The sequence below is a fragment of the Meles meles genome, chromosome 21 (assembly GCF_922984935.1).
Source record: "Meles meles chromosome 21, mMelMel3.1 paternal haplotype, whole genome shotgun sequence".
NCBI classification, from domain to species: Eukaryota; Metazoa; Chordata; class Mammalia; order Carnivora; family Mustelidae; genus Meles; species Meles meles.
The window spans coordinates 28,762,510-28,790,100 of NC_060086.1; the positions used below are offsets into that span (position 1 = coordinate 28,762,510).

The following is a 27,591-nucleotide window of genomic DNA, read 5'->3' on the forward strand; positions in this document are numbered from 1 at the left end:
TTTTGCTATTTGATTAGCAGGCTGTCTCTCTCTACTAGGCGGGACATAAAACTCTGGTGTCACCCAGTGGACTCCAGGAGGAGTAGATCACAAGACGTACACATTCTAGTGGGTTTTTTCATTTTTTTAAATTACATTCAATTAGCCAACATAAAGTACATCACTAGTTTTTGATGCAGTATTCAATGATTCACTAGTTGAGTATAACATCCAGTGCTCATCAGATCATGTGGCTAGTGGGTATTTTAAGATGACCGCAAGAGAAGTGTTTTATTAGGGGCTGAAAGAGAAGGCAAGCAAGAGGAAAGGATGCATAGGTGTTACACGCAAATAGGTCTAGGTTTGAACCTGTAGCTGTCATTTATCAGCTACAAAGCTTTGGGGTATATAACTTAATCTCTCCAAGTCTTTGTTTTCTTCTCTGGAAAATGGGGAAAATAAGAGTACCTGAATCAAGGGGTGACTATGAACATTAATCAGTGTATGTATTTGTTTGGCATAGTGCCTGACACTTGGCAAGAGCTTGATAAGTGATTGATATTCTTATTACTGTTATTGCTATTATTACTAAGTATTCTGACAGAGAAGAGCCTTAGACCCTCAGAGATTCTTTGCTTTCTTCTCCAGCTTACTTGAACCTGCTAGGAAGATTCATCCTCCATCCCTGGGGTGGAAATGATGCTCCCAGAGGCCCCAGGAATGGAGTCTGTGGTTCATCATTCAACGCTTTCCCTCCTCCCCACTTTACTTTCTCCAAAGACAAACCCTATGGTCTTGATTGTAAAATGATTTTATTACTTGATTATAGGAAAAGGAGATACTACCACAAACATGAGCCATGGGGAAGGAACACTTTCTTTGAGGTGCCTATATTGTTCCTACACCTATGTTCTGAGGTTTGTAGATGCCACACAAAGGTGAAATGTGATAGTATTTATAAAATGCATAGGACAGTGTCTGGTATATGGCAAGTGCTCAAAAAAAATGGAGATTTCCCTCCTCTGGTCATGACTGTCCTGAGGTTTGGGGTGACTTGGAGAGGGCTCCAATGTCCTATCCATGTGCGCAAGCCTATTTGTATGGAGGCTTGTCCAGGGGTGAGATGAAGTGATTTGACTGACCCTTCGTTTCCTTCCTAAGATCCAGGATTCTGCTGGACTCTGCCACTGTCTGTTTTTCTATCTGCAGGACTAATTGTTAGTTGCTCTCCCTTCTCCCATCTTCCATCATTTTTATCAGTCTCTCTTACTCTTTTTATTGAGTTTTTATTTCCACCCTCCCTCCCTCCTTTCCTTCTTCTCTTTCTCTCCCTTCCTCCAATTCTCTTTCCTCCATCCCTACATCCTGCCCTCCTGCCTCCCTCCTTTTCTTTCCTAATGGCTTTCACTATTTCATTCTTTTTTTTAATATTTTATTTATTTATTTGAGAGAGAGAGAGAGAGCACAAGCAGGCAGAGAGAGAGAAGGGGAAGCAGCTCCCCAGCAAGCAGAGAGCCTGATGTGGGACTCGATCCCAGGACCCTGAGATCATGACCTGAGCCGAAGGCAGCAGCTTAACCCACTGAGCCACCCAGGTGCCCTCACTGTTTCATTCTTACTCTAATTTTCCTTTCTTTTCTCTTCACCTCTCCTTTCCACTCTTTCATTCCTTCCCTTTCTTCTTTCAACATCTAATATGGCAAGATTTTATGCTAACAACCAGGGAAAGAGAGAAATCTATTGTCTTGTCATGAGGAATCTCATATCCCCAGAGGAAGGCAGAAAGCTCAAAGGGAAATGAAAGTAAGTAGAAGTACAGCACCCAAAGGGATGCCCATGCAGGTCTCACTGGGGCCCAGCTTGCCTAGATGTCTTCCACTCCTTGTCTCGAAGGATATTCCGCTGAATTTTCCCTGTGACAGTCTTGGGCAGGTCCGAGACAAACTCCACCTGTTGGGAAAAGTTAGTCCAGGGTGAGCCATCTATGACCTCAGTGGGGATGGGTTTTTCAGAGGAACTGCTATAGGGTAAGAAAAAGCTGTTAAGGCTGGAGGCTCCAGGTGAGTGAGGACTGAGCCTGGAACACTCCAAGGGCAACTCTTAGGCAATAAGAAGCTCTAGAAAGTTCTCTGAGACAAAGGCAAGAAGAGAATGGCTGGAATAGGACATAAAGGTCTAGTCAATGGTGTCTGATGTACTCTAGGACAGTGGAGAAGCAGCACAGTGAACATGATGTGACACAGTCCTCAGTCACCTGAGCTGGCTTCAGACGAGTCACTTGGCTTTTCTGAGAATTTCCATACTGGGTAAACTGGAAGGCAGCAAAAATTCTACTGGGTTATTTGAAGATAAAATGAAATTATGCAGAGTGAGTTCTTGATGGGTAAACACTAAATAGGTAAACACTCAAAAACAGTGGCTGTGATTAACCTGGACTACAGACAGTAAATATTTAAGAGTTAGGAAACCTGGCTTTGAATTCCAGCTCAGTCATTTCCTGTTAGCAAAATCATAAAATCTCTCCAATTTAATTTTTCATATCTGTGGGGAAAAAAATATTTGATGTCGAGGACTCCTCCATCTCTAATATTCCTGAATCCTAACATATGGACAATGAAGACAATTTACTTCCTGTTACAAGGCCCAGCTTGCCAGGGCATTGATCTAGGAGTCAGATGGTCGTGGGTTTGATAAAAATAAGAAAAACTGGGATACTGACACCAATATGGAAAAAGGTATCTTCTTAAAAGCTGATGTGGGGGGTCTTCCACAGGCAAGATTGAACTTGTTGAGGAAGGGGTTTGTTAAAAATCACAATGGGATGGAGCAGGGGTTGGCAAACTGTAATCTGAAGGCAAAATCCAGCCCTTCTCCTGTGTTTGTAAAGTAAGTTTTATTTCAACACAGCTACACCCATTCATTCCCAGTGGTCTCTGGATCCTTCACACTACAAGACAGAACTGAGTGCACAGAGAGTAAGTGTAGGGATGGAGGGTAAAGAGAAGTCAGCAGGAGAGATCTGGGAAGGGTTTGGTCTCAGTAAGGAGGGAAGAGATAGAAAGAATGCTGCCCAAAGCATTCTAGAGGAGAGACTTTTTTTTTTAAGATTCTTATTTATTTATTCGACAGACAGAGATCACAAGTAGGCAGAGAGGTAGGCAGGGGCGGGGCGGGGGAGGCAGGCTCCCCACTGAGCAGAGAGCCCAATGTGGGGCTCGATCCCAGGACCCTGAGATCATGACCTGAGCCGAAGGCAGAGGCTTTAACTCACTGAGCCACCCAGGTGCCCCTAGAGGAGAGACATTTAAAAAGAGACACATCTATTGAATTATATAATGTTATATTGTGGATCGATTAGATACTCCGAAATATTAAGTTACAACTCAAAATTCATTCTATTTTGGGGGTTGATTAAATTTCTAGTCTCCTTTTAAAATACTTATTAAATGCTTATTATGCACTAGTCTTCCGAGTACCTTAAGTCTTACAAATATTAACTCTTCTTCTTAACAACCTGGAAAGGGGTAACACCATTATTCCCATTTCACAGATAAGGAAACTGAGGCACAGAGAGATTGTTAAGTGATGGGAGATGAATTTTTAATGCAGCTGTCTAATTCCAGAGACTGTACTATACTGACTGCCTCACTGTGAGCTTGTGGCTAAAAGTCTGTGTGGTGGACTCTTCGATGGGCTGCTCAGAGACCCCTGCAAGAATGATTTAACCCTCCCAGCCCCTACTGCTGCACCTGAGGACAGATCTCCTTCCCTGGGTCACAGCCCCATCCCAGCACAGACTGCATCCAGGTCTGATCTGTGTGGGGCTATAAAGCACCTTCCCAACCTTGCCCATAGCTCAGGCAACTCTGAAAGGTTGTCCTAGCTGCAGAAGTCCCCATGGGGTTGGCTGAGGCCCCCTAGTAAGGCTACATCAGAGTGCACCTTCACCTTCTGCCCAGTCCTGCTCCCTTCTCTCCCCTTCCCTTTTCTTTCTTTCCCTAGGTGTTGATCCCAAAGCAGTCGCTAATAAACTTCTTGTATGTTTATCTCCTGCCCAGAGTCTGTTTCTCAGAAAATCCATCTATGACAACCAGCCTGTGCTGACAAAGCATTAGTGAACTTCTGGGTTCTATAAACATCTCAGTAGCTTTAGGCTTAACATAGTTGCTCTCTTCTATACCCAAGACTCAAAAATATATATACTTTTCCTTTTCTCTGGGGCAAGTTCCTATCTTGGACCCACTTCCAAAAACGGTTCCCCTTCAGTGTCAACCTCCATGCCTTAGTTCCCTGCCCCAGAGCAAAAACAGGTAGAGTGGACTCTATGTTTTTTGCCTTTTCTAGTAAGAGCATTTCTACTTTCCTGTGGGAAGCCACCCCTCTCTCCCTCAGTCCAGATCATAGGGGCAGGGCAGTCTTCACTCCATCTTTCCTAAACTTGCTTCAGAGGTGATCACATGACCCAGAAGTGGCCAGAGTGTTCCATCACCCTGGTTCTAGGGATTATTTAAATTAAATTAAAAATTCTAGGGCTCCTGACCTAAAGTGGTCCAATGAGAATCAACCTGAAGATTTTCGCTGGTGTCTTTGGGGAAAAAAAATGTTCTTTTATTACTATGATTAGCTAAATTGCTAAAGACCTGTGCTTGGACCTGCTGTTGGCCATTACAAAGGGGAGCATTTTAAGAAATGAAGCCAATACAGAAAGAAAGAGAGTCAAAGGATGAAAGAAGTATTACTGACCACATCATCTGAATGCCTGGTACCAGCCACAATTAAAGTTGTCCCTTCCCCTGGACAGTTGTGTAAGCAATAAAGTTTGCGTTCAATTTCTTTTTTTTTTTTAAGATTTTATTTATTTGACAGACAGAGATCACAAGTAGGCAGAGAGGCAGGTAGAGAGGGGAGGAAGCAGGCTCCCCGCCGAGCAGAGAGCCTGATGCGGGGCTCGATCCCAGGACCCTGAGATCATGACCTGAGCCGAAGGCAGAGGCTTTAACCCACTAAGCCACCAAGGCGCCCCTAATTTCTTTTTTTTTAATTTAATTTTATTTTTTCAGTTTCCAAGATTCATTGTTTATGCACCACACCCAGTGCTCCATGCAGTAAATGCCCTCCTTTCTGTTACTGACAACTGAAAGAATCCTGGATAAATAGCAAGATCCCAGAGAATAGGAATTTGGTGAGGTATTGACCAGAACTTATTCCCATAGGAGCATCCAGCTTTCAGTTCAAAGCCAGCTAAAGGCTGAGGCAAATATTCAAGCCTCCAGACAGCTTCTAGATGTCATAACATAACTAGATGGTCATAATCAGGCAGAACTTGGGAATTACAGGCCTCATCCAGAGCCTGAAGAAGGGAAATACAAGAAGAGATATCTCTCTCCTTCCTCAAGTTGGGGGAGCAAGGGAGCTCAGAGACCTCACCTTCCTTGGGTACTTGTATGGGGCTGTTACTGACTTCACGTGCTGCTGCAGCTCCTTGGTGAGCTGGTCGGGGTCATGGGACAGAAACTGTGGGGCCAGGACCACAAATGCCTTTACCACCTGCAATAAAGATGAGGGCCACGAGAGAAGGCATCAGAGTGTTGTTGTCTCCTGGAATAATGCAGAAGTAGGGCTAAGGCTTCCAACAGAGCACCCCCTTTATATACCCTCAAACATGCCTCTAGATACCTGGGTGAAAGAAAGGAAGAAAGTAGGGATGACAATGGCTAAGGTTCCAGCTCTCTCTCAAGTGGCTTACTGGATGGGCAGGTAGGACCTGCAGTAAGTTGAGACCACCCTCATCTCATATCAGTGATAGAGAGAAACTCCTTATATGACAAGAGCAAAAAATGAAGACTGGGGACCATGAAATCTAAATGATTTTTTTAACCACTCCAAACTAAAATTTGTACATCCATAAAATGGTGATCCAATTGTCATACTTAATTCATGGGAAATAAAATGAAATCATATATAGCAAGCCTTAGCTCAGTGCTTGGCACAGAGGGATTTTCGGTAGGGGATCCTCTTTGGGCCTCCCTTCCCTAGAAGCTTCTATGATTTCCATGGCTGATATGGCCAATACCTGCCAGAGATAGGAATTTATTCAATGTGTACCCTGTTGAAATGTACTTGGACACTGACCCACACCTGTGTACCTTACCTTTCTCTATACATATACCAAGTTCTGCTAGACTCCATCTGGGCCTGTTTCTATAACCATAGCATTAAAGGGGTCTTTCTTCTTCCTTATGTTCTCATTGTAAAGCTCATGGCTCAGGGGCTCTACCTCTTGGCTCAAATTCTTCCTCTGTTCTCGTCAGGAATCAAATTCTGATTCAAATGCCAACCAGCAGAATGGAATCCCTGCAGCCTCATAATAATAGACCACATGTGGTGTTTGCTATGTGCCAGGCCTTGCTGTAAGAACTTTACAAACATGTTCAATTCTTGCCCAAGTCACACTGCTAGTAAGCGGCAGGGCTCTCCGGCCTCCAGATTCCATGATCTTAACCACCACGTACTGTGCCTTTGTTTCCAAAATCTGCACACCCCCACCTCCCACCCTTGCAATTCCTGGCGGCTGCTCCCACGTCACCTCTCCTCGGACGGGGTCGGGGCTGCTGACTACAGCCGTCTCAACCACAGCAGGATGCTCCATCAGTGCATTCTCAACCTCTGAGGGCCCAATCCGGTACCTGTAGAAGAGCCTGTCTTTCAGAGAATGCTGGGCATGCAGCCTCTAGGCCAGCCCAGAAGTTCAGAGCCAGCCAGAATAAAGATCCAGGTTTCCCTTCCCAGCCCAGAAACCAAGCTCACCCGCTGGAGTTAATGATATCATCTCCCCGTCCCAGGTACTGGAAATAGCCATCTTGATCCTTGATTGCCCGATCTCCAAGGATCCAAAAATCTCCTCGAATGTTGGCTGCTGTCTTCTCAAGATTGTCCTAGCGACCACAGCAAGTCATAATCACTGTAATTGCAAAGCTGAAATCCTCTGTCCCAGGGCTGGCACAAATAACTACATGCGATGATCTTGACCGGGTCTGCCAACCTCAGCCCTAAGATGGAACTTTCCCCTTTATTCCAATTATTGTCCTCAGTGTCTCTGAACTGCTCCCCAGGGTCCAGTCTGAGGGGTAATACTGATGCATTTATCCACCTCTGCTCTAGGGCATTACTTTTAGTAAGCACACAATAAATGGCAGCAACTATTAGTATGGCATTTGTTATTTGATTGTTTTATCATTTTGGTATCAGAAGGTGTGTGTTTGAGGTCTTCCCTGTCCATTTTTTAAATAGTAGTGGTCTTGGCTGACTCTTATAATCTCTAACTTCACCATCCATCCTCACCTATACAGGAAGGTGGTTGGACTTAAGGATTATCTAATTCTAACGTTCCAAGGTCTGAAGACAGGGATGCTCTCAACTATTTGGTGAAATCTCAGTGTCATGTCTAGCATGGCTCTAAAGGACATTGACGGCATAGAGCAGGGGAGAGATATTTGGAGAGAGGCAGGGCTGCCCTTGGGAGAGTACTGGGGGCAATAAACTTTTTTGGCCTGAAACAGTTTTGGAGCAGGGTGGAAAAGGGTAAAAGAAGGAAGATAATTCTTCAAAAGGAAACTTAGGGGTAGGTTAAGGATGACAGGGGTGAATACCCAGTTTTTTCTCTCTGCAAAGTGCCCATTATTGGACACTGGACACTGTTCCAAGTCCTGTCATGGTTTACCTCTTGGGAGGTATATAACTTTGTCCCCCGCCATCCCTCTCAGAGTCTCCACTATCCCCACAGAGAACAGAGGGGAGGAGTGGGTTCCTCACCACATAGCCAGAGAAGATGCCTATAGGTCTGATGGGCTTTACCCTGATGCCCAAGTCTCCCTCTGTACCAGGAGGCAAGATCTTGCCCATGTCGTCCAAGACCTGAAGGAGGAAGCAGATAGGAAGAAGATTCTGCATAACAGGAGGTGGCTGGAGTGGCAATGAGGAAGAGTTGAGCTGGTCTGATGGAAGACCCTCTTGCTCCAGTGGTGACCGAAAACAAGAACTAGAAGCCAAGGGCAGCAAAGAATTTTATACCTCAACTTCTAATCCATCTGCCTGGGATGGCTGAGGTATAGCCCCCGATGGAGACTGGACCAGATGAGCTTGGGAAGAATCTTCTGGCTGTAGGAGCTCAGTAAATATAATAGCCTCCCATTTTCTTTGAGGGCCATGAACTTGGACATCAGACAGATCAAAACTTAAAGTATGCCTCTGCTACCTTACTAGTTGACTTTGAGCTGACTGAGTTCTATGTTTCAGTGCCTTCATTTGTCTAACAGGGATGATAATAGTTTATATCACAGAACTATATGAGAATGACGGAAGATATTTTTAAGAAGGTATTTAAAAATGATTATCATAGTCAGGGGGAGGGAGAAGCAGGCAATTACAAATAACACTGAATAGAGTAAAAGTTGTTAAGATTTTAGATACATGTACCTATGCACATAACCACAGACACAAATTCTATACATTGGAATTTAGCCCAAAGAAATAATAAGGGGAAAGAGCAAAATTTTAGCTAAGACATCTTGCTTGTTGTTTTTACTAGTGAAAATTTTGGAAATCATCCGTTGACCAACAAAAGGTATAAACAGTAGCGGAACCATCCAATCTACTACTATATAGTCATTAAAATTCATGTTGTAGGTAGGTATTATTTGACTTGGAAAGATAGTCACCCAAAATTATTCAAGATAAAAGTAACTTACAAAATTATGTGTCAAAATTCACCTTTATTTTTTAAAAATGTATATAAGTATAGAAATGGCTAGCTACTTAATTTGCTGGCAATTCAAAGTGGTTTTCTCTGGATGATAAAAATATGATTAATTTTCTTTGTTCTTTCCTTCCTCCCTCCCTTCCTTCTTTTCATCCTTATCCTTCCTTTTTAAATATTATTTAAATATCTTTAATTTTTCCTCAGTGAACAATGCAATAAATAAATTACTGAAAAATTAGTGTATTCCCTACTTTTCCCTCCCTCCTTAGAGCCCCTAACAAACCTGTACATCATAATGGGGAATAGCAGTTCCCAGGTAACCAGGTTTGATTTTCATGGTCTTGGAAACTCTGCAAGTGAGTCCCTGCAAAGATGGTAGACAGATTGGCAAGTCTTAGGAGGAGTTATATGGTCACAGAAAAATTTAAAAAAAATAAAGATTAAGCAGAGCAAATTCTAAAACAGTCCTGAAGTTGCGTTTTTTTTAGTAGCTCCCTTCCACCCCTGTTCCTGGCTCCCTCCCCTTTACTGGAACTCCCATCCCCGGGTTGCACCAAATTGTTTGGAAAGCAATCTGACTGACCCCTCCCCAGGGAAAAGGAACTGACAACCACATTTTAATCTCTTTAGAGGGAGCTATACTTTAATAAGTGACCATGGGCCACAGAAGTCCTCTAAAACAATATGGGATTAAATTGCCTCCCATAAGAGAGCTAGCTCTGCTTGAATCCTAAAATGAATCCCACAGAGATGCTGGTGTTTAAAGGAACATTCCTTAAACATGACTTTTTCAGAAAGGCTAGAAGCCCTTGCGACACATTCACTGTCCACATCCACACTTGCAAAGCTCTTCCACATCACAGCGCTCTCATCCATAAGCCCTCCAGGAATCCTGCCAGGGAGCCCACTAGACATAGAGGGGTGTGGGATAAAAGAGTGGAGAGGAGACCAGAGGTACTGAGAGTCACAGGTAAGAGGCACTGGAAAGGTTGCTGGGGAAACTATTCCTCAGGTTGTTTTGATAAAACAATGCAAATTCACCTGGTGCTCAAGGGGCCCCAAGAGTTCTAAGAAGACATCTCAGCAGGTATGGTGGGGTCCTACTGGGTTCTTCTCCCCATTCCTCACTTTCGTCTGAGCAGCTTAGGACAGAGTCTGACGCGCTTGATAAATTTGGATCTCTGCTAAAATGTTACTGCATTACAGAGGACTTTCCTGACAATCATATTGGAAATACCAGTCCCTCATCCCACATCACCCCATCTCACCTGTTTTACTTTTCCTCCCTAGAACATCTCACTGTCTACCGTGTCATGCATCTATCAGTTTGTGTCTCAGCTCCCCACTCCCACTGGAATGTAATGACCAAGACAGTAGAGCTTTGGCTACTTTGTTTCTGTTCAATTGTCAATACCTATTCCATAGCAGGTGCTCAATAAATATTTACTGAGTAAGTGCCTGATAAGCTCATATTTTTACTATCAGAAAGCCTTTTGAAGCACCAGCCCATTGGTTCCCCCTAGGACCAGATACCGTTTCTGTCTGGCCATAGAATTCTCGGATGTCCAGTCCCGTCTGGGCCCTCCAGTTCTCCAAAGTGTCTGGAAGGAGGGACTCTCCACCACTGAAGCAGTTCTGTAGATGTGGGAACTTGTAACTGAAGGAGAGAAGGGAGGTAAATGTTTCCCCTGAGCCTCCCTGGAACCAAACTCTGTCTAGGCAAGAGGATTCCATGTACTTTAATGATGAGGTAGGCTTCACAGGGCAACCCATGCTTAACAGTCCGAGAGATGAGCATATGTGTATGTGGTGGAGACACAAGGATGGACCAATAAACCCAGAGGCTCATACCAACCCCCAAAGCCCCATCACCTAGAAAGATCCTGCTGTAGCAACATCCGGTAAACGATGGGTGCTCCTACCATGTTGCTGATTGGGTAGCTGGACAGCACCTGGAGGGAGAGAGCCGGCTGACACTAACCACCAGGTTAAATGCCGAATTTACCAGCATGCACAGTGGTTGCAAGCATGGGGCCTGGTGTTGGGCTCTGGATTTAAATCTTACCTTCTTTATTCTATTTCAGGCCAAATCCTCAAGCTAAAAATAACAGAGAAATAACCACCTATCATTACAGAAATACAGGTCCAGGATTACAGGCTGAAAGGACTAGATTACAGGTCCAGGACTAGATTACAAGTCCTGTAATTTTTGTCAAATTCTGGCTCACTGTTCCTGCCACTTTAATGACTCACCCCCAACAACACACTTCTAGAATTATGTAAACCCTCAGTCCCCAAGGGAAGTCACTGTTGCAAATAGGATGTATGGTCTTGCTTAAGTCACTTAACCTTCCAGGTCTCACTTTGTTAACAGATAAATTCCAGCCCTATTTTCCTGAAGCATTCTTGGGACATAACTCAGGTAGAAAAGTGCTGTGAAAAGTTAGAAATATGGGGGCAACTCGGTGGCTCAGTCAGTTAAGCAGTTGAGTGCTGCTTTTCGCTTGGGTCATGGTCTCAAGGTCCTCATATTCAGCCCCTTGTTGGGCTCCATGCTCAGTGGAGTCTGATTGAGGATTCTCTCTCTCCCTCTTCCTTTGCCTCTCCCCTGGTCACACACACATGCGCTCTCTTTCTCAAATAAATAAATAAATCTTTAAAAAAGAGAAAAGTCAGAAGTGCCTATAAACAATTCAGTAGAAGTGTTATTAAAAATAGCTAGTATTGAATAATTGCCAGCCCCTGTGCCATCTTATTGAATTCTCTCAATAACCTCAGGGAGTGTGCATTATCACCCACATTTTAAGAAGGAAAACTGTGAGTCAGAGGGTTAAGTAATTTGCCCAAGGTCATACAACTAACAGGGACTAGAACCAACATTTCTGGCCCTTACTTTCAACGTGTTGCAAATACCACCTCCTCCCATGTTTTGCTTTGTGCGTAATATATCACAAAGAGAGATTCAGGCAAAAGTGTCTAGAAAAAAATATTAACATTAGCACAACATGCAATTATTTCTTCAAACTGTGCTTTAGAAAAGACTGTATCTGTTTGTCGGAGAGAGAGAGCACATGTGCAAGCACAAGCAGGGTGAGCATCAGGCAGAAGAAGAAGCAGGGTCCCCAGTGAGCAAAAAGCCCGATGCTCTGGATGTGGGACTTGATCCCTGGGATCAAGACCTGAGCTGAACACAGACGCTTAACTGACTGAGCCACCCAGGTGTCCTTCCTCTGAGAGTTCTTAATGAACTGGTATAAGTGATGAAAAATTTCTCATTTCCTTTATTGCTTTGCCTTACAGGAAGCTCAACAGGAAATGAGCTACTTATTTGCTATACTTCTCCTTACTCTCCATAATCCGACCTACTCAACTCACTGATATCTCCACTCTATATTTTCCTAATATGCTTTACAATTTTACATCTGTTTTCATGCTGCTGTTTTCCATTTGTGACAGTTAACAAAAGCCATTTCAAATCCTTTTTGGAAGGAGACAGTTACTCTGTTTACATTTGTTTAAAACAGAGAATGACGAACCATCTGAAGAGAATCTCTTGAGAGAATCCAGACCATGCCTGACTTCTTGATATTTAAGTATGCCATCCATGCCTCAGATTGCCCCCAGGGTCTCTGTTCAGCCAGCCAAACAGAAGCCTGAGGTGGGCTGTCAACTGCTTCAGAGACTGGAGGCCCCAGGACACCAGCGGCCCAACTTCCCATCTATGTTGTAGAATCCAACATAGGGCATGCCTTTGCAAGCAAAATAATCCCATTTCCATTGATTTGTTGCTCCAGGGTCATGAAATATGTAGATTTTATTTAATGGCTGTCCCATTAAGTTCCACGGGGAAAAAAAATCTGATACTCTAACACCAAAGCAAAAGCCCATTAAATATGTTTTGAATGAACGAATGGCCAATGATAACTGCCTCCTGAATATATCCCTTTTATCTGTATATAAGTCTCTCCTTTCCTGGACCAGGAGCTCCATGAGGGCAGGGACCATTTCTATCTTGCTTACCGATTACTGTCCATCCATGTGGCAGGAGTGAGTAAATATTTGCTGAATTGAAAGAGACTGCAATAAATTAGAATGTGCAAACCTTGGGCCATCTCTGACCTTCTGGTGCAAACTGGATCCTGTCTTACCTTTAGAATGACTGCTGGGTCAAACTTTGGCAAAAGATGGATAAATGTGCATGCTCCTGCTATCCAAGGTTGCAGAAATGAAGTCAAGATGTTCAGTATCCAAGCTGTGTCTGATATGGTCCATATTATGTCAGAGGCTTGCAGGTCTATCCATATGCTGAGAATAAAGAAGAAATACATGTACATACAAGTACATGAAAGCATGCTGGGGTGGGTGGAACATGAGTTGGGGCATAGAGGTGGGTGTGTGTGCACGTGTGTGTGTGTGTGTGTGTTGTAGCACTGTATGTAAGTATAAGCAGGCAGGAGGAAGGAGAGTTGTTCTAAACACATGTCCTATTTATTTTTTTTAAGATTTTATTTTTATTTATTTGACAGAGAGAGATCACAAGCAGATAAAGAGGCAGGCAGAGAGAGAGAGAGGGAAGCAGGCTCCCTGCTGAGCAGAGAGCCCGATGCGGAACTCGATCCCAGGACCCCGAGATCATGACCTGAGCCGAAGGCAGCGGCTTAACCCACTGAGCCACCCAGGCGCCCCACATGTCCTATTTAAAGAAGTGAGTATTCAGAAGGTGTAACCCCAGCTGACAATGACCTTAAAGATAATTGGGTCTCATTCTCATTCTATCCCCAGAACTTAGTACAGATTTTCGCATGAGGTAACCACCCAAGAAATGTTTACCAACAAAAGACATCTAAGTGAATATTCTAAAAAGTGGCCTTGCTAAGTTCAAGTTTGGTCGGATAGACCTTTGGTTCTCTTTTCTTGAAGAATCATGAATTGCCTAATATAGCTGAAGGTCTTGTACAGGGTGAAATGTGTCTCATTTCTCTTTTCAGGCCAGAATAAAAGTTATTATCCCTGTCTTGAACAAAAAATGATTTAGGGTAGACATGAAAAACTTCCCTGTGACTGGGAATCATCACAGTTTGTGATTCTTACTGAAAAAGATTAATATTTTCAGTTCTGTAAGGAAATTGGGTCATAGCCTATAAGGGGTGAGAGATGGAAATTTAATATCTTACTTACATTTAAGTGCTTTATCACCTCATTTTTTTAGAAACTGCATTTTACTATAACTCTTCTATTAAGTAATTTCTATTAAATAATTTAATTTTCTGGTACTACGGACTCATAGATGGGGCATTTAAGTTTTTTAGATTTTTTTGGCATTAAAATATTTTTCCAGTTCTAATACTAGACTTTTTTTTTTTTTAAAAAGATTTATTTATTTATTTGACAGAGAGAAATCACAAGAGAGGCAGGCAGAGAGAGAGGAAGGGAAGCAGGCTCTCCACTGAGCAGAGCGCCCGATGTGGGACTCGATCCCAGGACCCTGAGATCATGACCCGAGCTGAAGGCAGCGGCTTAACCCACTGAGCCACCCAGGCGCCCCTAATACTAGACTTTTAACATGATAAGCAGGATATCCTGCGGGGCGGGGGGAAGACCCTGAATAGCTCTTATTATTGCATGACAACTTTGGCACTGTATTTTCCAATTCCATTGGTGAGGTTGATATAGTTAAAGAAAATTCTGAATTATGGGATCTGAGATCCAGAAATTCTGAATTTCAGTTCATTTCATTATAGTTCACCCTTGAACAACATGGTTTGAACTGCATGGGCCCATTTATATGCAGATTTTTTCAATACAGTACAGTACTATATCTGTATTTTCTCTACCTTATGACTTTCTTAATAAAATGCTCTTTTCTCATGCTTACTTTATCGAAAGAATGCCATATATAATGCATATAACATATAATATAGGTATTAATTGATTGTTTATCTTATTGGTAAGGCTTCTGGTCAATTGTAGGTTATTAGTAGTTAAGTTTTGGGGTAATCAAATGTTACACCTGGGTTTTAGCCACACAGGGGCCAGTGTCCCTAACCCTTGTATTGTTCAGGAATAAACTATAATCCAATCACAGCTTCCACCCCAACAGATTTGAAAAGTAATTGGATACTGGTATCCAAAATGCCCTCTTGGAATGTGGGCAGCATCAGTGCAAATAACCAGAATTCCAAAGGACAAAATATAGATGGGACTGGAAGGGGAAAATGCATATCTACCTTGTGCTAATATTATTAGACACATGGCTTAAAGCTCTGAAGAGGTTTAGAGATCCCAAGTTACCTGAAACAAAAATGTCCCACCAAAGGTCACTAGATACCCAACTTGCTAAGCCATGCTCCCTCTTGCTCCCTTCCCGGTTGCCTTTCTCAGAAGCACCAGATGGTAGCCCATCCAAAGAGAACCGGATTTGAGTTCAGAAATGTCTCACGCCCTGGTCATGTAGTTCTCTGTAGAGAGAAACGGTTTCTCTTACCCAGCATCCATCTTGGACTTGATGCCCAGGCTGGTGTGGGAGTGTTCCGCCATCTTCGGAAGACCACTAGTCCCACTGGTGAAGTAGATGGCAGCTGCTTCTTGGCTTCCGGTCTCCACACAGCAATGATTGGTAGATGCTTCTCTGACAAAGACAAAGATGTCACATTCTCAGATCTCCCCGGGACACTAGATGTCCCGGTGACTCACATCTTCCTATCGTCCCTGACGCTGGCAAGGGCAAGTCAGCCAACTCACTTCAGAAGGGGCTTATGAATGGTTAAGATCAATGGATTCTGAGTCAGTCACACTTGGGTTCAAAAACTACTCAGCTTTGGCACTTTATGTGACTTTCAGACTATTTAACTTCTCTTGAGTTTCACTTTCTATATCTGTGAAATGTCATCAATAATATGAGATGGCTCACAGAGTTACTGAGAAAATTAACTGTAACACAAATATAATGAGCAACTTGCCCTGCAAAAACTCAATACATGTTAACCTGATGGTTGTTGGAAGCCCTTGTATGATACCAGGTTAATAGCAGGTGCCCATTTAGTATCAGTTTTCACAACACAACCTCCTCTATTCCCTTGACTTTCCTCTCTTGAACCTCTCCTCTCATGTCCCGATTTCAAGTCTCTCAAAGATGGTTGCATGTTGTCAACTTCTCTGACAGTTATCTTAAAGATCATGACATTGGGAAAAGCTTTTGTTCTCCCTCGTGTTTCTAAGGTCTGTGTCTCTAATGGAGGCAGTCCCGATATGTGACAGGGAAATGCATTCTTCCAGCCAAGCTTGCCATACACTCTTGGAAGGCCTCATAGAGTCCTCTGCTTCAGAAGCCTAGCCTAGAGATACTGAGAGTAAGAAAAGGATCTATCAGCCTCCTCTGCATTTTACTGCATATGCTTTTGGGCTCACCTCTGATTCCTGCCGGATTTGCAGTAAACAGCTCTGAGCATTTCAATCCACTTGGTGGTGCTTCTGGTGTGGACTATGGCTGATTCACTTTGTGCCCCAGGATTCTCTGCTGCCACGATAGCATGGGACTCTGAGCCTACTCTGCATGTACGCATGCCTGCGCAGCCTGGAAGTGTGGGGTCGATGACACCCAGCCCCCATACAGCCTTCCACCAATGGGGCTCAAGTGCTGATGGCTTAAACCTTGTCAGTCCTCCAGTGAATAATCCTGAGGGGCATTCTGTGTGGTCCCTGCAGATCAAGCCCACTTATGCCATGTAGTGACTTGATAACAAACTCTTAAATAGCTTTTCTTTCATCCTTGCTTCACATTCCCCAGTCCCACACTCTGCTTCCTGGAGCTCCCAAATAAAGCATCTGTGCTTAAGTGCTTTGTTCGGTTTCCACTTTTGGTGAAAACACAGACTGAGACATGTAGCTACTCACCGTAGTAGTGTCTTAAAGTCAAGCCACCCATCCCGGCTTTTCTCAGATACCAGTAGCTTCATTTTCAGAGAAGGGCAGTCAGAGGCCACGGTGTCCACTGTCTGGGCCACTTCATCCCCAGCCACAATGGCCCTGGCTTTAGACACCTGCAGCCTGTAGAGGATGTCCTTTTCTTTCATTTGGATAGTCCCAGGCATGAAGACGAGGCCTAGAGAAGCCAAATGTCTTAGAGAGAACTGGGTGGGAGGGTTATCTTCTTCCCTAGAGAAGACTGATATAAACAATCATATGGGGGAAGAGGGGTTGAAGAAGGGATGACCAATGGGGAATATCAATATTAAGGCACCAAAGATCAGAGAGTGATTTCAACACTGATTTCCTGGGTGTGTTAGAACAGTAAGGAGTCCACCAGGACTAAGGAGAGAAAATGAGTTGCCTGATGTCATGCCACGGACAGTCTAACCCCCTTGGCCCTGCTCCCCATCCACACACAATGCCCTATGGGAGCTTCCTGTAGCCAAAGACTTTCACACAGTAATTAAACTAAGTATATGTTGCTGGCAAAGTGAGCACAGTAATTGAGCTAAGTAAAGGCTCTTGGAATTTCTCCATCCTACAACACAGGTCTTGATCTTAGGCCTGGTTACTTCTCCCAAGCCTGGAACACAGAATTATCTTGGGCAAGAGTGCTCTTAGCTTTCTTTGTTTTTGTCTTCTCTCTTGATAAGATCCATGTGATTTTTTTTATTCTTCTGGAGAATAACCAGACTTATATTTCACCATTTACAAAGCTTATTTCACACATTCCTTCTCATGAACAGCTTGTACCCCTGGTTTACTTTACTCCCACTCTTAACACTTCAGGAGCCACACTGCAGACCTGTTAACCATCTCCAGTGTGTCTCCAACATGATGGCCATGTCAAGTCAGGCCCACAGAAGAACAGACACATGTCCCTCGCTAAGTGCTTCCTCCCTTCAGACTGTAATATCTCAGAGTGTCATCTTCCTTGTGTGGCCTATTCACTCTCTTCATGGGGCCTCAAGTTCCTACAATTGTCTCTACACTTCCTTTGATTATTTGACCACACTTCCATCTTCCGCCTTACTGATGGGAATACTTGTTGCATGTGAGGGAGGCCAAGAAGGGTACCATGGGAAAGAAGATAGGTCGTGTAGGTGTTTCTCTGGCTCCTTCTTGTACCTTTCCACTTCTCATCTCTCGAATCTAAAGGCTGATGATTCTTGATTTTCTGTCTCCATCTCAGACATTGTGCCCTTCAATGCAACAGCTCACTTTCCATCCCTTCTGTTCTCCATACATAACACTGTACTAGGTATGGTTGTACCACATAATTATTTATGAATATATTATGAAATGATACCATGCTTAGTTAACATCAATCACCACACATAATTACAAATATTTTTTTTTCTGATAATAACAGCTTTCAAGATCTACTCTTAGCTGCTTTCAAATACACAAGAGAGTATTGTTAACTATAGTTCCCCTGCTGTACATTACATCCCCAGGACATATTTATATTGTAACTGGAACTTCTCATCCCTTCTTGAACATCACATGGGTACCCCTAACTCAACAGTTACCAAATTGAATCTGCCATCTTACCCTGACAGCCCCATACCTGCTTCTCCCTGTGGTCTTCACTTTAATGAAAGCCCGAGGCATCCACCAGTTGCCAGAATTTCTATGACTTCTCCATCTCTCCCTGGCTTGCTTTCTCTATCATATGTCATTCATCAAAAAATGGTGTTCTGAGAGTCCTCCCAATTGCCCCTTAAATCCACCCACTTACCTCTATCTCCACCACCCCTTCCAAGGTTGAAGCCAGCATCATTCCTTGTTTCCTGTCTGGGTTTCCCACACCTACTCTAGCCCTTCCCCACCCCATCTCGATGCACCATCCAGGGTGACCTTGTACAAACAGAGTATGATCATGTCACTTAATCCATCCATGCTTTTCCATTCCTCACTGGATAAGGATTCAGAACCCTCAGCATGGACCTCGGGGGCCTGCCCATTGTTCCAGGCTCACTCGCCACCTTCTCCCTGCTGCCTCTAAAAACACACAGCTATCCTTTCAGGTTTTCTCATGATTTGCAAACTTCCATTCTCTCTGTGCTGTTCTCTCTGCTTAGGGCATTCCTCTCTGCATCTTCTCCTGGCTGAATCCCACTTACCCTTCAGATCCCAGCCCAAATACCACTCTACTGGGACGCCCTCAGATTAGTCAGTTCAGGTCTCCTTTTATCACAGGGGTTGGTAAAATTTTTCTGCAAAGGGCCAAATAGTAGATATTTCAGGCCTTGTGGGCCAGATGCTCTCTATCCCAGCTACTCAAGTCTGCCATTGTAGTGCAAAAGCAGCTACAGCCAGTGTGTAAACAGGGTATATGGCTGTGTTCTAATGAAACTTTATTTAGAAAAACAAGCTGCAGACCAGATTTGGTCTGTAGGTCATCGTTTGCCAACATTTTTTCTTTCAATACGTTCTTATTAAATTCTCATGCCTTTTATCAAAATTGTGATTCAATAATTATGCGTGCAACTAAGAGTTTAAAGGCAATCTTTCTCCAAAGATCTTTAAGCCTCATGAATGTATAAACCACGAGTTTATACATTTGAGTATGAGTTTTGTCTACTCTATATTAGCAACCTTCAGCACACTGCTTGGTGCACAATTTACTTAGAAAATCGAACAAAGGATACCATTAACATATGAGGAAAGACAGGATGCTATGGAGAGGGGACATCTTTTGGGAGGGGTGGTAGAATTTCACTGCCATCAGCTTCATAAGGGAGATAGTGACCAGGCCAGGCGGTTAATTACCAACCTGCTCGCATGCAGCCCAGGGTCACCAGCCACCACTCAGGCACGCGGGGCAGCACCACCGCCACACGGTCCCCAGGCTGCAGGTTGCATGCCCCCGAAAGGACATTGGCTGCCTGCTGGCTGAGTTCCCGTAGTTGGCTGAAGTTCCATACTATTTCATCCCCATCACCGCTCACCCACCACAGGGCTGGGCCTGGAGGTCGCTTGCCAGTCTGAAGAAAGAGAAGACCTGCTGATCAGGGTGGATTGGTACACATGTAGAATAAATCCTGTCTTGCAATTGTCACATCAGTGCTTAGTAGACTTGTTGATCTCAGGATCCCCTCCATACTCCAAAGACCTTTTATTGCTTTGGGTTCTATCTATCCCTACTTACTACATTAGAAATTAAAACTGAGAAATTTTACAAATGTGTGCTTTTGCAAATAACAGAAACAAACCATTATACATTACCACAAATATGATGTTTTAATAAAGAGGTAAGTATACTTTCTAAAACAAACAAAAAGAGTGGCTTCGTTTTACATTTTTGCTAATTTCTTTAACACCTTCTTTAATAGCATATAGTTGGATTTCATCATCTTCCTGCAGTACCACCTGCCACGTAGCCTCTGGAAAGGACCACTACATACTTGTCAGGACGTGACAATGAAAAAGGCAAATGTTATCTTAGATTTATTTATTTGTTTTCCCCTCTCTATTTATTTTTTGTTATGGTCAAATATACATACCATAAAATTTACCATGTTAAGCATTTTTAAGCATACAGTTCAGTGGTATTAAGTGCATTCACATTACTGTGCAATCAACACCATCATCCATTGCCACAATTTTCCCATCTTTCTAGACAGAAACTCTGTCCCCGTTATATAAGATCTCCCCAGTTCACCATCCTCCCAGCCCCTGGCAACCAGCATTCTACTTTCTGTCTCTATGAATTTGACTGCTCTAGGAACCTCATATAAATGGAAATACACAACATGTGTCCTTCTGTGACTGGCCTATTTCACTTAACATAGTATCTTCAAGGTTCATCCTTATTATAGCATATGACAGAAATTTCATTTTTTAAAAGGCTGAATAATATTCCATTATATGGCTGTGCCACATTCTACTTATCTATTTATCCACTGATCCTACCTTTTGGCTATTGTGAATAATCCTGCTATGAACATGGGGGTATAAATGTCTCTTTAAGATCCTGCTTTCGGGACGCCTGGGTGGCTCAGTTGGTTAAGCGGCTGCCTTCAGCTCAGGTCATGATCCCAGCGTCCTGGGATCGAGTCCCACATCGGGCTCCTTGCTCAGCAGGGAGCCTGCTTCTCCCTCTGCCTCTGCTGCCACTCTGCCTGCCTATGCTCTCTCTCTCTCTGGCAAATAAATAAATAAATTCTTTAAAAAAAAAAAAATCCTGCTTTTCATTTTCATTCATTTCCATTTATTTTTTAATTTCCTTTTTTAATGTTTCTTAAAAGATTTTATTTATTTATTTGAGAGAGACAGGGAGAGAGAGAGCATGAGCAGGGGGAGGGAGAAACTGAGCAGGGAGCCAGATGTGGGGCTTGATCCCAGGACCCTGAGATCTTGACCTGAGCCGAAGGCAGATGGTTAACTGACTGAGCCACCCAGGTGCCCAGTATTTTTTAACTTCTTCTTTGATTTGCTGGTTGACCCATTCATTATTTAGTAGGATGTTCTTTAACCTTCATGTACTTGTGGTCTTTCCAAATTTTTTCTTGTGGTTGACTTCAAGTTTCATAGCGTTGCTGTCAGAAAATAGGCATGGTATGATCTCAATCTTTTTGTACTTGTTGAGGACTAATTTGTGACTAGTATGTGATCTATTCTAGAGAATGTCCCATGTGCACTAGAAAAGAATGTGTATTCTGCTGCTTTAGGATGAAATGCTCTCAATTTATCTGTTAAGTCCATCTGGTCCAATGTGACATTCAAAGCCATTGTTTGCCTGTTGATTTTCTGCATAGATGACCTGTCCATTGCTATAAGTGGGATCTTAAGTTCCTTATTAGTATTGTATTATTATCACTGAGTTTCTTTGTTTGTTATTAATTGTTTTATATATTTGGGTGCTTCCATATTGGGGGCACAATTGTTAGATCTTGTTGGATAGATCCCTTTATTATGATATAGTGCCCTTTTTTATATTTTATTACAGTTTTTGGTTTAAAATCTTGTTTGTCTGATATAAGACTACTCCAGCTTTCTTTTGACATCCATTAGCATGATAAATGGTTCTCCACCCCCTCACTTTCCGGTCTGCCGGTGTCTTTAGGGTTAAAATGAATCTCTTGTAGGCAACATACAGATGGGTATGTTTTGGGTTTTTTTAAATCCATTTTGACACCCTATGTCTTTTGTTTGGAGCATTTAGTCCATTTACATTCAGAGCAATTATTGATAGATATGAATTTGGTGCCATTTTCTTATTTTGTTGTTGCTTCTGGCAAATTTCTCTGTTCCTTTCTTGTCTTTGTCACTTTTGGTTTTTCCTTTGCACTCAAAGAGTACTCTTTAATATTTCTTGCACAGCCGGTTTAGTGGTCATGAGTTCCTTTAGTTTTCATTTGGCTAGGAGATTATCTCTCCTTCTATTCTGAATGACAGCCTTGCTGGATAGAGCATTCTTGACTGCTGATTTGTCCATTGCACATTGAATTTATCAAGCCACTCCCTTCTGGTTTGCCAAGTTTCTGTTGAGAAATCTGCAGCTGGCCCTATGGGTTTTCCCTTTTAATTTAGGGACTTCTTCTTTCTTGCTGCTTTTAGGATTTTTTATCATTTTTATTTTGCAAATTTAATTATAATATATCTTAGTGTTGGCCCACTATTGTTGATTTTGATGGGAGTTCTCTATGCTCTTAGATTTGGATATCTGCTTCCTTCCCCAGATTAGGGAAGATTTTAGCTTTTATTTTGTTAAATAAATTTTCTGCCCCCTTTTCTCTTCTTTTTCTGGTACTCCCATAATACAAAAGTTATTATGTTTGATGGAGTCACTGAGTCGCCTAAGCAAGACCCTGCTTTTGAATCTTGGGGATATATATCTAAGAGTGAAATTGTAGATTATATAGTAATTCTATCTGAAATTTTTTTTGAGGAGCTGCCATACTGTTTTTCAAAGAAGCTGTACAATTTTACATACCTACCGGTGATACACAAGGATTCCAATTTGTCTTAGTTTTGTTCTGAGATAATTTTGATTTCACAGATTACCCTGAAAGAGCCTCAGGTATCCTCAGAGGTTCCATATCATAGTCTGAAAGCAGTACTACAAAGTCAGAGAAAATTTAATAGTAATTGTGTTAGGTACTTAAAATTCCCAAGAGTTGTATCATTTTGCACTTTGACCAGTAATGTGTAAAAGTGTCATTTCCCTCATAGTTCTATCAACAGAGTATGTTGTCAAATTCCTGTATTTAATAAACTGGTAGATAAAAACATTATTTCAATGAAGTTTTAGCTTACATTACTCTTATTATTAGTGGGGTTGAGCATTTTTTCTTATATTAAAGGGCCATTTGTGCTCACTTTGCTTTTTTTTTAACATTTTATTTTTACAGTAATCCCTGTGCCCAATATGGGGCTTAAACTCACAACCCCAAGATCAAGAGTCATGTGCTCTACTGACTGAACCAGCCAGGAGCCCCTGAGCTCCGTTTTCTATAAACTGTCCATTCATATACCTTGCCCACTTGTATTTGGTTGTGTCTCTTTATTCTTGATTTCAAGGAGCTCTTTTATGTTGGGATTAACTCTTAGCTATCACAGGAGTTGAATATCTTCAATCACTTGTCACTAGTTTCTTTATTTTGTTTATGGCATTAGTTGTCAATGTAGTGGGTTTTTGATGTTTATGTAGCTAATTTATTAAATTATTTCTTTTACAGATTCAGGATTCTGAGTCATGATAGTAAAGACCTTCCTCATTATTCTAAGGAGGTATAACTTTTAAAGAAAAGCCAAAAAATCTAAATTTTTATCTGAAAAGTTTCAGTTTTATAAAATGTTGACTTATTATTATTATTACTATTTATGATTTTACTTATTTCTTTGAGAGAAAGAGTTCCTGTGAGTACCCATACATGAGTGGTAGGAGTGGCAGAGGGAGAAGCAGGCTCCCCACCGAGCAGGAAGCCTGATACAGGGCTCCATCTCAGGACCCTGGGATCATGATCTGAGCCAAAGGCAAACACTTTACTGACCGAGCCACCCAGATGCCCCTGTTATTATTATTTTTTAAGAGTATCTGCACCATGGGCCATCTTCACCTAGAGGCCCAGCATTTGTGATCTGCACATCAAGGTTGTGTTATGGTGCCAGGACCTCAAGCCAACATCATGGTATGACTCCCTTTGAGCACCATGTTCTACCTCTCTCTCTCCCTCTATATTAGCCAGGAATATATCTTCCATACTCTAGAATGGTGCACAGAACTACAAGTGAAGGCAATGTCAGGATTAGCAGTGAATGGAGTTGAATTCTAGAAGTTCAGGGAGGGAAATTTCCACATTGCCTTCTTTCTCTGATATCTCATGATAGAGCCCTTTTGAACAATCCCTGCCTAGGGGCCACCCTACTTACACACCCGTGATGACAAGGACACATAATTTTCTGAGAAGACTAACTCAGTCTTTGGTCACTGCTGATTTTCTCTTACTCAACTCCAATCTACTTTCTCTATGACCACAGCTCCCTTCTTATTTTATCCTGGGAGGTCACAAGAGAGCATGTACATATAGGCAAACTGTGTGTCAGCACTAGGGCTGGGGTGGGGAAGTGTTCCAGGTTGATCCATCTGGCACTAGCTCCAGAGTGCTCTTTCTGCCAAGCCCATGCTCTCTTGCTCCTACCCATGCTGCCTTCATGGAAGATGGACATCTTTATAGCTCATCATAGTACTTGACACATAAGTGCTCAATGAATATTTACAGAATGAGTGGATGAATTAATGAACTTTGTTCAACTTTGTGCCCCCTTTCCACCCCATTACCTTTTCCATGCCAGCCCAGTGATCTATCACATCACTAGCAAAGTTAAATTTCTCAGGGGCCTCCTGGTGACCCCACTGCAGGGATGTCAGTTGCTTGGTATGGAGGAGGACAGTGCGCCTAGACATCTGGGTCCTCCATTGGAAGCAAACCTGCTGGAGTTTCCACAGCCAGTGCATGGTCAGACCTGTGAAATAAAGAGGTTACAGTGGTGAGTCTTTCTGTTATAGACTGCTCTAGGTCAGCTGCTTAAGGAGATTCATCACAACCTTATAGGGTTCTTCCAGATAGGAATTTCTGGTGATTATGTGTGAATTGGCACTCAGCATTCAGTACTGTTTCCCTCTGGTGTACCGTTCTCCAAAAGCACAACACCCAATCTAAATCTTATCTCTCCAGCCCTTCACGACAGTCCTATAAACATCCAAATTCATGCAATAAATACTTTTGTGTTTAAAATACCATGGTGTGGTAGATTAAATTATTTTTTCCAACAACTGCCTCCTCCCTCTCATAGGATTATGTATCCCCATTCACTTTCATGTGACTTACCCAGTGCATTCTGGGGAAGAGGATGTATTCGCCTCTCATTGACTTTGGCTTGTTCATGGGATATGCTTTTGTCAATGATATGTGAGCAGATGAGATTATGTAGTTGGTCAGGGACTCTTGCATTTCTGCTTTCTATTATGAGAGTAACATATCACAGATAGGTACCTTCAGCCTGGGTCCCCGGATGATAGCACATGTAGACGTGAGCTAAGCCCTAACAGCCACAGCCAACACACAGACCCATGAGAAAAAAAACAATGTGTGGATATAATAAGCTCCTGAGATATGTGGTATAATTGTTACTATAGTATATGCTGACTAATACAAATGGCATCTATTTCCTTCAGCTGAATCTTGACTGAGATATCTTATTTCAAGCAAAGAAAAATTTGAGAAGTGAAACATTCATTACAGGTATACCTCAAGGGAGTAAAGCACTTTACTAATAGTATAAGGGATCTGTTATTTACTCTACTTATTAACAATCATAAATAAACAAGTCTGTATCATCCATTAGTCTTTCAGGTGTCTATCTAAACTAGTGACATCCAAACTTTTTAATTAACTGAGGTGTCTTGAATACTATGCACCTAGCACATGGGGCCTACACCTAGAATCACATTAGAAATTCTAACTGTTTAAAAAAAAAGCAACAAAAAAAATTTTAATTGTTGTAATCATTGCTTTCATCTATGTGTTGGCTCCAGGGAACGTAGTTCCAAGGCTGTGTAGGCTGGTCTCTGAGCTCCAACATGTTCACCTTGATGGGGGCTGCAGAATTTAACTCTAGGACCTTTGATTCAAGGAATCTAGCTAGAAGTCCTGCTAGTGGCTGGATTCCTATCCCCCATTTTCTAGATAGCAGTAGCCAGAATACTCAAGGTCAATGAACATTTGTGTCTCCTCTCCTATTTTCCACACGAACAAGTGAAAATATCCTTACCAGCTCCTAGGCAATATTATTGCCTTTGTACCTTCTGGTCCCTCTCTCTTTCCATGGCTGGCTCTTGCTCATCCTTCTGGCCTTACCTCCTCAGATAGGCCTCCTTCCTGATTGCCATCCAACTCCCATCCCCTTTGACTGCCCTTCTCCCAAGCACCTCAGTCCCTCCCCTTGCTGTGCTATAGATACTTTTCCTTTGCCCCATGCTACCTCCTCACTAAGACCCGGCCCTGTCAAGGTTCCTAGGGATTGCAGATTGCTTTTTCCTGGAGATTTTCACTCTTCTCCACAGCCCTGACTTCCAGAGATCAGCTAGTGATCCATCAGCCAGCATTCCTGACAACAGTGCTCACCTGCCAAGTCCTTTGGGAAGTTTCCCTGGGGATCTCTTGGTCCACCCTCCTGCTGAGCAGACAGCTCCTGAATCCCTACCACCTTAGATAAGAATGCAGCTGATCAAGAAGACAGCTCCAGAATCCCTGGGCCTTCATAGAGAGCAGAGCTAATCATTAACTATGGACAATCCCAGGGTCTCACCTGGGGTGATGGCAGTCTTCCCTGCTGTGTTTATGGAATGCACAGTCCCAGAGCCTTGTGAGGGGGAGAGGGAGGCAGCAGGGACAGTTCTTTTAACCCAGGGGGCAAAGAGGAAATTTATGCTTAGGACGGACAGCAAGTTCTAGCTCCAACCAGGGAAAGAGAAACAGAGCTTCCATGGGCTTCATGTACTTTCTTTCACCTCCTTCAACCCTTTCTTCACTTTCTCTTTCGAGGATTCTGCCTCATCTCCTTTATCCACACTCAGCCTATACAAGGTCTCACCCAGTACAGTAGCTAGGACCCCAGCTTCCTTGCCACTGACCCTCACATGTGTCTCCAGCCTAGATCTCTTTGTTGCATCCCAATCTGCTTGACTTCTCCCCTTGGATATCGGTCATTCACATCAAACATACTTTGCTCAAAGCTGGGCACCTAATATTCTCTGTCTCTGCAAAATTATCCCACTCCACCTATATTGTCTTGTCCAACTCAATGAATATTAGCTCTTCTGTAGTTTGTTTGGTTCATAGGATCAGAAAAAAAAAGACCTTCCCAGGTCATCGAGGGGTTAAGATGAAAGCCCAGAGTGGGACAATAATTCCTTAAGGTCACACAGTTAATCAATCCCAGACCCACGCCTAGAACCCTAATCTCCCAGTAGAATGGCTCTCACCTGCTCTCACATGCCCAAGCTGGTGACTGGCATTTGGACCATCGGACCCTGAGACAAGAGCTGGAAAGCAGAGGGCTCTCAGTCTCTGAGACAAGCTGTCTTCCAGAAACACTCACCTAAAAGAAAAAATATTGCAGCTGAATAAGGGACTTCTGACATTACAGGTCACCTCAGATCCTATATCCTCTCAGAGGGAGACAGCACCCCAATGCCACCCCGAGCTTGCCTTTCTGTTCTCACTCTGGCCATTATGCACCCCAAGGATCTACTCAGAGAGCTAGTCCTCTGAGGTGCTGACCAACAGTGGTTCATATGCTAAAAAGGCCCCCATGACCAGCAGGGATTGGAGCTCCCTAAATGCAGAGGTCTCTGTTGGAGACATGAGTCTTGG

General features: G+C 42.9%; 1 protein-coding gene across 1 annotated transcript; it reads right to left on the reverse strand.

Annotated features, from left to right (window-relative positions):
• Nucleotides 1–1,624: 1,624 nt before the first annotated feature.
• On the reverse strand, nt 1,625–26,454 carry LOC123934039 (acyl-coenzyme A synthetase ACSM2B, mitochondrial-like). Its single transcript, XM_045993902.1, has 14 exons — nt 26,341–26,454; nt 24,495–24,679; nt 19,485–19,695; nt 16,631–16,838; nt 15,222–15,365; nt 12,886–13,042; nt 10,610–10,689; nt 10,271–10,394; nt 9,021–9,101; nt 7,792–7,893; nt 6,787–6,914; nt 6,566–6,665; nt 5,407–5,526; nt 1,625–1,929 (listed from the first exon to the last, which is right to left on the reverse strand). The coding sequence occupies exons 2-14, from the start codon at nt 24,669–24,671 to the stop codon at nt 1,825–1,827; spliced, it is 1,737 nt and encodes a 578-aa protein (XP_045849858.1). The 5' UTR covers nt 24,672–24,679; nt 26,341–26,454; the 3' UTR covers nt 1,625–1,824.
• Nucleotides 26,455–27,591: the final 1,137 nt, after the last annotated feature.

Bases quoted from the DNA above. Each gene is read 5' to 3' on its own strand.
- LOC123934039 (XM_045993902.1), bottom strand. From the start codon at position 24,671: ATGCACTGGCTGTGGAAACTCCAGCAGGTTTGCTTCCAATGGAGGACC. The intron at 9,102-10,270 runs GTATCTGGTCCT...CCATCTTTGCAG, and splicing joins TCTATGGCCAGACAGAAACG to GGACTCACTTGCAGAGTTTC. The intron at 5,527-6,565 runs GTGACGTGGGAG...TCTTTATTGCAG, and splicing joins CCGACCCCGTCCGAGGAGAG to GTGGTAAAGGCATTTGTGGT.